Source organism: Carcharhinus amblyrhynchos, chromosome 10 (genome assembly GCF_965287045.1).
Source record: "Carcharhinus amblyrhynchos chromosome 10, sCarAmb.v2.hapA, whole genome shotgun sequence".
Classification (NCBI taxonomy): domain Eukaryota; kingdom Metazoa; phylum Chordata; class Chondrichthyes; order Carcharhiniformes; family Carcharhinidae; genus Carcharhinus; species Carcharhinus amblyrhynchos.
This window is the reverse complement of record NC_137333.1, coordinates 41,783,956-41,795,264: the sequence shown is the minus strand read 5'-3', so window position 1 is coordinate 41,795,264 and position 11,309 is coordinate 41,783,956. Positions and strand designations below refer to the sequence as shown.

The 11,309-nt window shown below is 39.3% G+C and overlaps 1 protein-coding gene across 5 annotated transcripts in view; it reads right to left on the bottom strand.

Annotated features, from left to right (window-relative positions):
- The window catches only part of tpp2 (tripeptidyl peptidase 2), a 136,141-nt gene extending 129,939 nt beyond the window's left edge, over positions 1 to 6,202 (bottom strand). For 3 of the 5 annotated variants that reach the window (XM_080196914.1, XM_080196916.1, XM_080196917.1), the window contains exon 1: positions 5,947 to 6,202. In XM_080196914.1, the coding sequence (XP_080053040.1) occupies positions 5,947 to 6,108 (162 nt within the window). In that variant the 5' untranslated portion in view covers positions 6,109 to 6,202. The remainder of the gene's footprint in view (positions 1 to 5,946) is intronic. The other 2 variants (XM_080196912.1, XM_080196913.1) reach the window with 1 other exon arrangement.
- Positions 6,203 to 11,309: the final 5,107 nt, after the last annotated feature.

The following is an 11,309-nucleotide window of genomic DNA, read 5'->3' as shown; positions in this document are numbered from 1 at the left end:
AAATAACATTATCCTACTAAGGTTTCTGTTCCTTTATGTGTTGTATAATTGACCAATTGCTATAACAAGAAAGACATTCTTTATATAACTGAATATCCAAAAATTCTAGTAATAAGCCTTCTACGTTGTTTTTGAATTGGTTTTTAAAAGGCGGGTTGGCAAGATTTAAAATAGGACGTTTGACAAACATTTCCACAGTCAACAATCATATTCAAACACAGTGCCCTTTAATTTATGCTCAGCACAAAGCACCTGTTTGACATTCGACCATTTTTTTCCCTGATGGGTTTTAAAGAAAAATCAATTTTGCATTTATACCTTCAGGCAATAACAAATTGGTTCTTTCTTTCCTTCATGCTTTGCAGAGATGTTAATTTACTTAATATAACCAATTCATTGATTAATGCCTTTGCTGGAAGAACAGATGAAGAACTTTAGGTGAATTTATACATTAAAGAATTACGGAGATCAGAGAGGGGTTTCAGCCCACTGTAACTGTGTCTATAGTCTGAAAGGGATATCCATTCCTCTCCACACACCACATGGTCATGTAATTTTTCATTTTTGACTGTTTACCCAATTCCCTTTTGAAAGTTATTTTAATTCCGTTCGGATAGAATTCAGGCATTGAGTTCTGGATCACAGCAACTTGTTACAAAAACAGCTCTACATCCCTCTGGTTAATTTGGAAATTATTTTATATTTGTGCACTCTTGCTATCAACACTTCTGCCAATGGAAACAGTTTTGTCTTCTTTCTTATACAAAATCTTCCATAATTTTAAACAATGCAGTTAAATATCCCCTTACTCTTGTAATAAGAAGGGGGATTCTAGTCTCTCTATACAACTGAGGCTCCTCATCTCTTGTACCATTCTAGTAAATCTGTGCACTGTCTTAAAAACCTTTATATCCTTCCTAAAATGTAATGGTCAAAATTAAACTCAATACTCTAGCTGAGGTCTATTTTAATAAATAGTAGATGAATTTATTTTTGTCTCTCTACATTCTATATCAAAATTAAGTGCCAAATCTATAATCTAACATGCAGATATTTATGTTAAGAGTTTCATTTAATTGCTGAAATTACATGTTTATGAAACTAAAGTAAGAATCTGAGCTAGCATATGAGGGAGAAGCACAGGACGGTTACAATAATAAATTCAGGAACTGTCTGGGCTCAATGGCCTGCTTCTATGCCATGTAAACCTATGCAACCAGTGACTTGTAAAGGCTTAACAGTCTTCCTTACTTTTGTACTCTATGCCTGACAAGTTTGGCTAAGCTAGTTGGAGGATTGATCCTGTGACTTCTATAAATACTATGTAACAGCTGGGTACAATGTAGTTGTGTACTTCTGCCTATGGTTTCACAACAGCAGTTGTCGCTGACAAGTTCCAAGAATCAGGAGACCACCAGGCAAAGAGAGTAAACTTAGGGCAAGGAGGAGGGGCAACCAAAAGGGGAAGAGCAATTGGCAGTGTGGAAACTTCAATTATATTAGTAACTGCATACCTTACTGAAATTGCACTGAACTATCAGTCAACTTCTCTTCATAATTAGCATTAATACAATAATTTGCTGTTAGTTATAGGTGTAATGCCCCCAACAACTTGTCTTTGTATAAACACAATGTAACAAAATATCGCAAGACACTTCACAGCAAAACTAGATACCAAAACTCAAAAGGAGAAACTAAGGCTAATGACCGAAAGATTGGTCAAGGAGTTAAGTTTTAAGGAGCTTCTTAAAGGCAGAAAGAAATGCAAAAATGTTCAGGAAGGAAATGCTGGAGCATAGGGTCTCAGCAGCTGTAGGAATAAACTTATTTTCAAATATTTATCTCAATATCTTTGAAATTACATCTTAGCCTTTATTGCAAGAACCACAAGAGAGGATGTCTCCTAAAAACAGGCCATCAGTTCAAGGATCCTTTCTATCCTCTTGTTTCTGTTCCCCATTTACCTACCAGTGGAAACATTCCTTCATTATTTATTCACATTAAGGTCCACAGGTTCCACTTATGCCTTTACTGGCTACTCCTCACTTCCACTCGTTACATTGCTACTGTTATTTGCTCTGTAGGAAAAGTTGGACAGCTATGCTGACCCTAGTCTCCTCTGAACCGCCTTACTGTCAAGACTCCATTTCTTCCCAGAACCTGCCATAGCAGTCTCCCTCTCACCCCATACTCCGATTTCATTGTCACCCTGATTCCCCAGTCTTCCTCTCCTCCCATTCCCGAGTCACTATCTCCACTCAAGACTCCACCTGATTTCTAAGGTTCCCCACTATTCCAGAGTCCCACATCAAGCTGCAGATTTTTTTGAGAGCAATGGCAAAGTTTCTGCTCTCGTGGAAAATTAGAACACTTGGGGGAGAAATTCATCATTGCAAGTAACTCCTGATCATTCCTTTAGAGTTGAAAATCCCATGAGGACTCCACACAGCTAATAAAAAAAAATAGCCTTCTCAACCTGTCCTGCCATCTTCACAGGAATTTGTATGTGAATGCCCAGGTCTATATATTCCTGTCCATTTAAATTGATACTTTTTTTTATACTGCCCTCTCATTCTTCATTCAAAAATGCATCGCCTCATACCTCTGCTAAATTTCATCTGCTATGTTCCTGCCTATATTATCAGAATGACTGTGCTCCTCTGAAATAAAAAACAAAAATGCTAGAAAGACCCAGCTGGTCAGGCATCTGTGAAGTTAACAGTTTCGGTCAGTGACTTGATGAAACCTAACAGTTCTGAAATGTCAACTCTGCTTCTTCCTCCACAGACGCTGCCTGACTTGGCTAGCATCATGTATTTTTGTTTCAGATTTCCAGCATGCACTATTCTTTGCTTTTGCATGTCCCTCTAAGTCTGGTACTGCCCTCCTTTTTTCCACAGTTCCAAATTTTCTATCTCACACAAACTTTGAAATTATGCACAGGTCAGTAATAAACATGAAAAACAATGGCACTAGATGGAATCTAAATTATTTATAACAAGCAATAAAACTAAATGCTTTGGATGTAATTCTGATGCATGAAAAACCTGTTGGGGAAACATATAATTCATAAGTTGGGTATGGTACACACTTCCTGATTACAAGTCTTCCAGGGTTTTATATCAACATTTATAATGGCAATTGGTTAAAAAATGCTCTATAAATGATTGTCTCTATCTACATACATACAAAAGTTATCTCATCAAAAAAGTTGATCAAGTTTATGAAATATTACGTTTTTAAAATGCATATATTGCAGCCCAGCTGATTATGCGCAGAAAGCTGAGACAAGTGTTAGAAGGGAACAGTACAGCGTCTATGAGGAAGAGGACAGGAATGGAATTTGAACCTGGTCCATGTCTGACACGAGAGTTGCAATGCAAAGCTGAATAAGGGGGCAAAAAATTGGCCCATGACTTGAGGCTGCATTATGGATAGGAATTGTGAAGAATTTCAGCTGGTGGCAAGGGACAGAATAATAAAAGAAAATAAATTTTTAAAAATTTAAACGAGACAAGATTGATTATAAATCAAACTTACTTTCACATTGAGTGAAAATTGATAGCATGTTTCTGCTAATCAATTTGTACCACAGTAGCATCTAATGGCAGGAACTTGCATCTACACCGTGACAGGAAACCAATTACAGTGTTTTTTTAACCAATTGTTATTATAAATATTGAGGTAAAACCTTAAAAGATATGTGCACAGGAAACGTGTACCATACATAAGACTTTATTTATATATCCCCTGACACATATTTTCATCTATCAAAATTACTTTAGAAGTATTAAGTCATGTCAGTTGGTTTGTCAGTTATAAAGCTTAGATTCCATCTAGCTCAATTTACTTAAAATTTACTTAAGCTTTTTGCATCATATACCTAAAAAAATAAAGGTACCTGACAACTGATATGATACACGTAGAGACATATAAAATTGTTTGACATCAAATAATACCATCACCAATGGACCAGTCAAAAGTTTCCATTTTTGCTTTGACTGCTAAAACAAGAGAAGAAATAGCATTGGTTCTGACCATCTTATTCCAATCCTCTCTAGCTGCAGGGGTATTACTGAAGGACTGCTAATGCTATACTGTTGTATAAAAAGGGACACAGGATACTACAAGTAATTACAGACCAGTCAGCCAAACCTCAATGATGGGCAAGTGAAAGAATTCTGAGAAATCAAATAAATTGTCATTTAGAGGTACTCATCAGCCAGGGGCAGACAGCACGGATTTGTTAAAGATAGGTCTCATTTCAGACCAATATGATTCAACTTGTTCAAGAAATAACAAGGAGAGTCAACTAGGGTAGAGTATTTGACGTAGTTCAGGAACAGAACATTTTAGCTACAATCGAAGATTAACACAGAAACAGGAATAGGCCATTCGACCTTTCAAGCCTGCTCCACCATTCATTTTGATCATGGCTGATCATCAAATTCAATATCCTGATCCCCACTTTTGCATCCTCCTCACAGCTCGCTCTCCCACCCAACTTTGTAACATCTGCAAATCTGGAAATAATACACTCAGTTCTCTCTTCCAAATCATTAATATCTGTGAACAGTTGGGGTCCTAGTACAGATCCCTGCAGAACCCCACTAGTCACTGACCGCCAATCGGAAAAAGACCCATTTATTACTCTTTGCTTCCTATCTGCGAAGCAGTTTTCTATCCATCTTAAGACATTACCTACAATCCCATGTGCTTTAACTTTACATGGTTGTCTGTTATGTAAGATCTGGTCAAAATCCTTCTGAAAGTCTAAATAAACTACATCAACTGGTTCTCCTTGGTCAACTCTACTAGTTACAACCTCAAACAATTTCAATACGTTTGTCAAGCAAGATTTCCCTTTTGTAAATCCATGCTGATTTTAACTGATTATACCACTGCCTTCTAAATGCCGAGTTATGAAACCCTTGATAGGAGACTCTAGCAACTAGAGTTAGACTCACTGGTCTATAGTTCCCTGTTTTCTCTCTAACTCCCTTTTTTGAATAGCAGGCTTACATCAGCTTATATAATTAGTTACATTAGATAAGCTTGAGTTGTTTCTTTTGGACAATAGGATCTGAGGGCAGATTTAACTCAACTGTATAAAAGTATGAAAAGATGGAGTAGATAGGAATGACCAATTTCTGTCTGCAGAAAGGTCAATAACCAGGGGGCATAAATTGGCAGAAGGATTAGAGAAAGTGGCAATACAATTTTACCAACTAGTGCGTGATGGGATTCTGGAACTCACCACCTGAAAGCATAGTAGAGGCAACACTACATTAAAAAACCTGGATATGCACTTTAAATGTCTTAATTTACAAGGCTCGAGACCAAGAGCTGGAAGGAGAGACTGGACTAAGTGACAATTTTCCTGTCACTGGAAATTGAGCACAAATACTGTTATAATAGACATCCCTTCCCCAAATGCCAGCTGACCAAGGGGTTGTGTGTATGTGTGTATATATATATATATGTATACACACATCTCTCCACAATGTTCTAATAGTCATGATAATAAACTTATACTATTCATGGCACAAAGGAAATTGGTCTCAAATAGTGAACTCAATATCCAGTATACTTGGTCCAACCAGTTATCCTCTACTATACTAACTAAATAGGGATAATATCAAAATGAGTGAACAAATATGCACGAATTAATATCCTCACAGTGATGAGAAGAGCAGTGTTAAAACTACACATTTGAAAGAGGCCAGTTAAGTCTTGATCACCACATCCAATAATTTATTACGCACCCGGGTTGTAATCAAATGCTATTTGACATGTATTAAATGTGGTGTAAGACGATAATATCGTTTCCTATGTGAATGGTGGTCGATTTAATGCCGCTTCTAAAAGTCTACGTGGCTGTTTGGCTGTGCTGTGTACGGGAGGCCCAGGCTTCGCTAGGCCTAGCTTGCGGTCGCCTGCCTTTACCTGCAGTCCTTGTGCTCCCGGATCCACTCCCGTGTCCAAGACAGCAATCAGGACCCCCCTGCCGTCGTACTCCGGGTACCGGGCGAGGAAAGACGCGGCACCCGTCTCCTTCTTCGGCAGCAGACCCTGATAAGGGAAGGAGTCGTCCAACTGAAGAGCCATTACCCCCACCCGCTGAAGCCCAGTGTGCAGCTTGATCCCAGCTGCTCGCCTTCCCGCGCCGTGCCGTCCAGCGAGCAGCAATCGCCAGGGGTCACACACACCAAGAGGGAGTGAGTGAGTGAGTGAGGCACAGCACTGTGCGCTGGCAAGGTCAGGGGAACAGGAGACCTATAGGACTTGCACCATATTCTAAGAGACGCGTTTAGGGTTCAAATTTCTTTCAAAAGCAAGTTACTTCGAAAGAATAGGAACCTGAAAACATGTTATGCAACAAACTGATTTAACAAATACAGAGCCAAACATCAATGGGTGTACTTTTAACCTATTTGTTTCACAATTTCTGAAATAAATACACTAACAGCAGCGAGATAATATTTGGCATGTATTATCTGGGAGTGGTTGCATAGAAAATTGGTCATTCTGTATTTGTAAATTCTTCAAATCAATGTAGTTCCCGATGAGAATTTTAACACAAAAGAGTTTGGGGGATCAATTCATACACATGCCAACTGTACTGTCATATTGTTATATTACTCTAAACTGACTTAGGAACTACATTGTCAAATACCACATCACTCTGCACTACAATCTGTACCACGGCAACAAATAACATTGATTCGCAACACGTTGGATGAAAGCTACTGCATTTGTCTGAAGTAGCATGATCATTTCAGACTTCTGGGAACCACAAGGCATAACATTAATTTCAAATCGAGAAGAACGCTTTAAACCAAGCAATTTGTTATAAAAATCATGTGTTCCTATTCTTAAAACCTAAACTAATATGGATGGATGGTTGATTTATAAACCTGATTGATTATTTAATATCCAATAGATCAGTACCTTTTACAAAGCTTTGGGTGAAATTTAATAGCAGGGATATGGAATCCACTTAATGGAGAACCAATGGGAGCTCCACATTACCTCTACACAGGAGGCTTGATACTATTCCAAAACCATCAAGGCTCCCACTGAAGTAAGGCCCATGTTGCGCAGAATACCATTCTTGAGGCTGGCAGCTTTGTAGTTTGGCAGCACTACGAGGTGAGCTACCCACTCCCAGTAATGCACTGGGAATCAACAATTAATCATCTAGAATCAGTTAAGTGGGGTTCCCTCGAGGAGGATTGCTGGTCATTGGAGGTGTGGGGTCACCAGCAAGGATGGCTCACTGAGGCCCCACCTTCCTGATTCCAGGTACCTCAATTGGACACATAGTGCCTTTGAACAAGGGTCCACCTCAGAGAGCCGCAGGCAAACCCAACAAGATTTGGAGCTTCTAAGTGGGAAGGTAGCCTACAAGCATTCTGACTCAGGGCTTAATAGAAGGGGGATGGGAATTCAATAGGAAATGCTGCTATTTCCACTGCTGCTTGATTACACAGCCCTCCCGTGCCCCTTGTAGCTGAACTTGCACCTGGAGGTATAAATTCCAACTTACATTAGTGCGTCTGAAAATGCTTTACAAAATCCTTTTAAAAATCCTGTTATTCCAGTCCATGTTAAAGAATGGTCTGCCATGTCACCACAAGAGAATGAAATACCACAGCAGACTACCATTCAACCCACTGTGTCTGTGCCATTGGCACAGCCAATAAATTAAATGTACTTCCTTGTCCTTTCTGTGATGACTCTCAGAAACCACAATGTCCCTGAGCAAAAAATCTGAAGTTCCAGGGCACTTTCAACCTGACCTAGGACAGCTCAGTAGCACTGTGGTTAGCACTGCTGCTTCACAACTCCAGGAACCTGGGTTTGATTCCTGGCTCAGGTGACTGTGTGGAGTTTGCACATTCTCCTCATGTCTGTGTGGGTTTTCTCTGGGTGCTTTGGTTTTCTCTCAGTCCAAAAATGTGCGGGTTAGGTTGATTGGCCATGCTAAAATTGCCCCTTTGTGTCCTGAGATGCTTAGGTTAGAGGGATTAGTGGGTAAAATATGTAGGGATGTGGAGGTAGGGCCTGGATGGAATGTGGTCAGCGCACTCGATGGGCCAAAGGGCCTCTTTCTGCACTGTAGGGTTCTATGATTCTATGAAAATTCAGGCCACAACTATGCAGAGGCTGCTGAGTGGATGGCCTGCCTCAGTGCTCTAGCACTGCACTGACATTTTAAATGAAAACAATAACACCTCTCCAACCTTCACACACACCATGCCATTTACCCACCTCCCATGGCTCCTTAGAGCACCTATGGAATGCTATTCCCTCCACCAACTCTACATGGCCCTTTATAGTCCCTATGTCAATTCATAGCATTCCATTCCTCACCCACCATCCTTTTTCTTTACACTATGCCAATCCATCCAGTATCTGCCATAGAAAGACCTCAGAACTTGTGTTAAGATGAGATTACATAAAGTTCATATGTGTCTAATGAAGAATTCACTATTTGAAAAGAAAAGGCTTTGATTTAAAAAAAATTAATTTCCTTTAATTACTTATAAAATCAAGTATTCCTGGTCCGACTTCAAAGAGTTAATAACTACTCAAGACTGTCAAATGACTGAAATGGCAGACACTCCACTGTGATAATGGAAGTTTATTAAATCATTCATGCAGCACTAATCCAGTAATGATAACTCTCAGGCTGAAGTCAAAATAGTGATATAACAAGTACTGATTCTTTTAACAGTCCAGTATTATTCACAAATAAAGGATGGGAGTTTTAAATACCTCAACAGTTCCTTTAGACAGTCCAAATGTGCTTGATAGTTCCAATGAGTTTGCTTTTTACATATATTCATACCTACTTTTAACAACACAAAAGGACACCTGACCACCCGCAAGGTGTCCTGTGACCATAACCAAAAGAATGTCCTACCTATTCAAGCAACTCTACAAAGCTTAGACCTCCTCTTATCAGATCTGCATGTTATTTTTCTCTCTTGGCTAACAAAAATCAGACATGAGTGGAGACAGCTGCTGTTTAATATGGGCAGCAACCTCAGTGAGCCACAGGTGTGCAACTTGGAATCCACCCCCAAATCTAGCCCCCTCCACCTTGCAAAAATGGTAGGTGCTGTGCTTGGGGATGGGACAACTCTAATTGTTTCACAGTCCTTTTCCATGATTTCTACACCTGCATTGTCCTTTTCGCTAATGAATACTGACACAAAGTATTTATTTAGAATCTTACTTACATCCCCTGGCTCCACACACAAATTGCGACTCTGGTCTTTAATGGGCCTAGTTCTTTCCATAGTTATCCCTTTACTGTTAATGTACTTGTAAAACAACTTATGATTTTCCTCTATTTTATCTGTCAGTATCCTTTCATGTCCCCTTTTTGTTCTCCCAACTTCCTCTTTCAGTTCCCTCTTGCACATTCTATACTGTAGGGCTTCTGCTGTTTTAAGACCTTGATATCTACCAAAAGCCTCTCTTTTTCTCTTTATCCAATGCTGTATTATGTCCCTCATGTCCAGGGCTCATTGGATTTATTGATCCCACTGTTGTTCTTCGTTAGAACATATTGGCCCTACACGCTCTCTATTTCCTTCTTGAATGCATCCCACTTTTCTGTCACAGATTTACTTAAAAGTGTTTGCTACTACTCCACTATGGTCAAATTATATCTCATCTTGTTAAAACTGGCCTTTCTCCAGTTCGGAACTTTGATTTCAGGCCCATCTTTGTCCTTTTCCATAACAATCTTGAATGTAACAGAATTATGATCTATGTCTGCAAAATGTCCTTCTACTGATACTTCAACCACTTAAATTGAAGTCCAGCATTGTCCCCTCTCTTGTAGGATCTTCTACATACTGGCTTAAAAAGTTTTCCTGGGTACGCTTTAAAAATTTCGCTCCCTCTAAATCTTTCACACTATGACTACCCCAGTTAATGTTAGTGAAGTTGAAATCCCTCACTATCACTCCCTATTATTTTTACACTTCTCTAAAATTTGCCTACATATCTGCTCTTCTATTTCTTTTGGACTATTGTGGGGGCCTACGAAACATTCCCAGCAATGTGATTGCTTCTTATTGATTTTTAAGTTCTACCCATATGGCTTCATTTGAAGACAGTAAAAAGTCTGACAACACCAGGTTTTAGTCCAACCGATTTATTTGATAGTAAACTCACTAGCTTTCGAGGGGATTCCCTCTTCTTCAGGTGAATGGAGGATTCTGGCCTCAGACAGAGCATATAAAGCACAAACAGTTTAGAGATTACTGATTAGAATGCGAATCTTTACACCTAACCTGCTGTTCAAGTCCTAAAGTGGCTGACAATGGTCATTTGAAGACCCTAACATGTCCCTCCTTACTGCTGTAATTGATTTCCTTATCAAAATTGTGACACCCCCTCCTTTTTCACCTCCTTCACTGCTCGCTTGAAGATCCTATATAGAATATTGAGTTGTCAATCCTACCTCTGTTTTAGTGACATCATACCCCCATGTTTAATTTATATGTCCTTAACTCATCTGCCTTGGTGTCAGACTTCTTGCACTAAGATACCATCAAATCTTGCCAAACTCCCTTGTTCCTTAAGTGGTTTATAACTTCTATGCTTTCCTGATTCACTTGCTGTCTCTTCTAATTTTGGAGGTACATCTCTTCCTGCTGAACCTTCTCTCTCGATCGTACCCCCTTGCCAAATTAATTTAAACCCTCCCCAACGGTATTAGCAAACCTCCCTGCAAGGACGCTGGTCCCATTTTGGTTCAGGTTCCCTTACCCTTAACCCCCCGCCCTTGCACAACGCTCCTTCCACGTAGTCCCTTAGTGATTACCCTTCCCTCACCCCATTGCACCTCTTGCATAATCCTCCTTCCACATCGCTCCCTGGTATAAAATGCTTTTTGACCAAAGTGAACAACATTCCTTAAAATCAATAATAATATTTCATTATCAGCATTAAATATTTTACAATCATAATCACTTATTTGAATCAATCACTGCATCCCATAAGTGGAAATTGCTTCTTGCCAGCTTATTTTCAGGTCATTTAACGGAATGTTCCTAATTCTGTCAGTGCCTTAATGTGTACTGATTTTTAAAAAATCTCATTAATCTTATTATCCCACTTCTGGCAGCAACTTTACAACTGACAAAAGACTTTTATCCCAATATTTAGGCTGCAATTAATGACTAAATAAGAAACAAACAGCAATGGTAGGCTTACTTATATTACTTAAAACAAAATGTGTTGCAAACTTAGTGACAAAGAAAAAGCATGTAATAATTGGAAATTGT